General features: G+C 64.6%; 1 protein-coding gene across 1 annotated transcript in view; it reads left to right on the forward strand.

Moving 5' to 3' along the window:
* Positions 1–2,198, forward strand: part of SRPK3 (SRSF protein kinase 3) — a gene marked incomplete at its 3' end in the record, with an annotated part of 4,485 nt that overhangs the window by 1,038 nt on the left and 1,249 nt on the right. The window contains exons 3-9 of the mRNA XM_077769605.1: positions 3–87; positions 221–308; positions 509–596; positions 1,137–1,243; positions 1,321–1,486; positions 1,588–1,613; positions 2,080–2,193. Of these exons, the coding sequence (XP_077625731.1) occupies positions 3–87; positions 221–308; positions 509–596; positions 1,137–1,243; positions 1,321–1,486; positions 1,588–1,613; positions 2,080–2,193 (674 nt within the window). The remainder of the gene's footprint in view (positions 1–2; positions 88–220; positions 309–508; positions 597–1,136; positions 1,244–1,320; positions 1,487–1,587; positions 1,614–2,079; positions 2,194–2,198) is intronic.

The following is a 2,198-nucleotide window of genomic DNA, read 5'->3' on the forward strand; positions in this document are numbered from 1 at the left end:
AGGCGACCTGTTCAATGGGCGGTACCACGTGGTGCGCAAGCTGGGCTGGGGCCACTTCTCCACCGTCTGGCTCTGCTGGGATATCCAGTAAGTGCCCCCTCCGCTCACCCCCCAGGGCCCAGTGGCAGCTGGGAGCCTACCCCTGGGCTTGCTTGGGGCCACCAGACTGCCCCCACGGGACTAGCCGGGCCGGCAGCCGACGCAGGGCTTGGTGTTGCAGGCGCAAGCGCTTCGTGGCCCTGAAAGTGGTGAAGAGCGCGGGGCATTACACGGAGACCGCCGTGGATGAGATCAAGCTCCTGAAATGTGTGAGGCGCCACCCTCCGCACTCCCAGCTCCCAGGCAGGGCGGAGTTCCCAGAGGGGCAGGCTCCAGCTGGCTCTGCCTGGGAGCGCCTGCAGGAGCAGGCCAGGGCGATACGAGGAGGCGGCCGGTGGTGCGCGGGGGGCGCAGAAGGGACCAGCTGGCGAGGGACAGGTTGGAGCCGTTCGTGGTCCCTTTGCTCCAGGTCCGAGACAGTGACCCCAGTGACCCCAAAAGAGAGACCATTGTCCAGCTCATTGATGACTTCAGGATCTCAGGGGTCAACGGAGTCCGTATCCTTTGTAGGATGAGCAGAGCAGTGTGGCGGCAGCAGTGCCGCCCCCACCATCCCAGCTACCAGGGCCTCGGTTTACCGATCTGCACAATGGGGGCTTATCCCTTCGAGTGAGGCTAGTCTACAAAACAGCCCCACCGCTTTTGAGGGTTGTCTTTATGTGGGGGTGAGTGGATGACCAGGCTGACAGCGGTTATTCACGGGCATTGCCAAGTTACCCCCAAACGGCAGGGGCCACCTGTGTGGCAGTGCCTTCCACTTGGGAGCTTCTCCCGAGGTCTTGGGCGCACTTGGGCCTGGGACTGGGGCTGGCCTGAGAGGCCTCTGTGTCTGCTCCTCAAGTGCCCTCTCCCTGGGGTGAGCGCAGAAGGTACCTCCCCAGTGGCACACCTGAGAGTGACAGGAACACTCTAATCACACCGGGAAGGTGGGGACTCTGCACTGCCAGACCCTGTTGCTCCCCAGCCCCGGCTGCGGGTGGGCAGGGCCAGTGCCTCCCGCTGTGGGCCTACTGGCCACCCTTCACTCCCAGCCCCAGATGTGTGCATGGTGCTGGAAGTCCTGGGCCACCAGCTCCTCAAGTGGATCATCAAGTCCAACTACCAGGGCCTGCCCGTGCCCTGCGTCAAGAGCATCGTGAGGCAGGTGAGCATCACGTGCTCTAAGAGCGTGGCGGGGTGGCCGGGGCAGGGCTGGTAAAGTTCTGGAGTGCCTCTCCCCAGGTGCTGCATGGCCTGGACTACCTCCACACCAAGTGCAAGATCATCCACACAGACATCAAGCCCGAGAACATCCTGCTGTGTGTGGGTGATGCCTACATCAGGCGCCTGGCCACGGAGGCCACAGAGTGGCAGCAGTCAGGGGCACCGCCCCCATCCCGTTCCACAGGTACCACCAGCAGCGTGCAAGGGCCCAGGGTGGGGCCTGTGGGCCTCAGCCCCTGCCTGAGTCTTTCTTCCTCTCTCTCCCCCAATGCCCTGCCCCCCCAGTCAGCACCGCCCCCCAGGAGGTCTTGGTAAGTTGGGGTGGCCCCCTTTTCCCGGGCCTCATCTCCCCAGAGCTCCCTCCCTTCTTGGCCTCTTTGGTCCCACACCCTCCCCACATCCCTGCCCTCCCCAGGGATGAGGGTGGTACACAATGTGGGTCACATCATGCCCTTGGTGGTCGCTTGGTTTGCTACTGCCTCAGTGGAAGGACACTGCGTCCAGGGCCAGGAGGGGCCCAAGCTGTCCCCCAGGGGAGGCGGGCTCTCGCCTAGGCGAAGGCCCATCAGCTCCCCTCTCCCCCAAAACTCGAGCTTCGCGCAGGGAAGGGCTGGTGCCAAGCAGTGGGCCGGAGCGAGGTGGCACGCGCTTATGTCCACGGTGGCTCTAGGGCCCAGAGGCCTCCTCTTCCACGAGGCATGCAGGCCACGGGCAGAGGGGTGGGCGATCAGGGGCTGGGCGACAGGAGCCCTGGGGTGACCCCGGCTCTGCTGGCAGACCGGTAAGCTGTCGAAAAACAAGAGGAAGAAGATGCGGCGCAAGCGGAAGCTGCAGAAGCGGCTGCTGGAGGAGCGGCTGCGAGACCTGCAGAGGCTGGAGGCCATGGAGGCGGTGGC

This window comes from Crocuta crocuta, unplaced genomic scaffold (assembly GCF_008692635.1).
Source record: "Crocuta crocuta isolate KB4526 unplaced genomic scaffold, BGI_CrCroc_1.0 scaffold978, whole genome shotgun sequence".
In the NCBI taxonomy this organism is placed as follows: domain Eukaryota; kingdom Metazoa; phylum Chordata; class Mammalia; order Carnivora; family Hyaenidae; genus Crocuta; species Crocuta crocuta.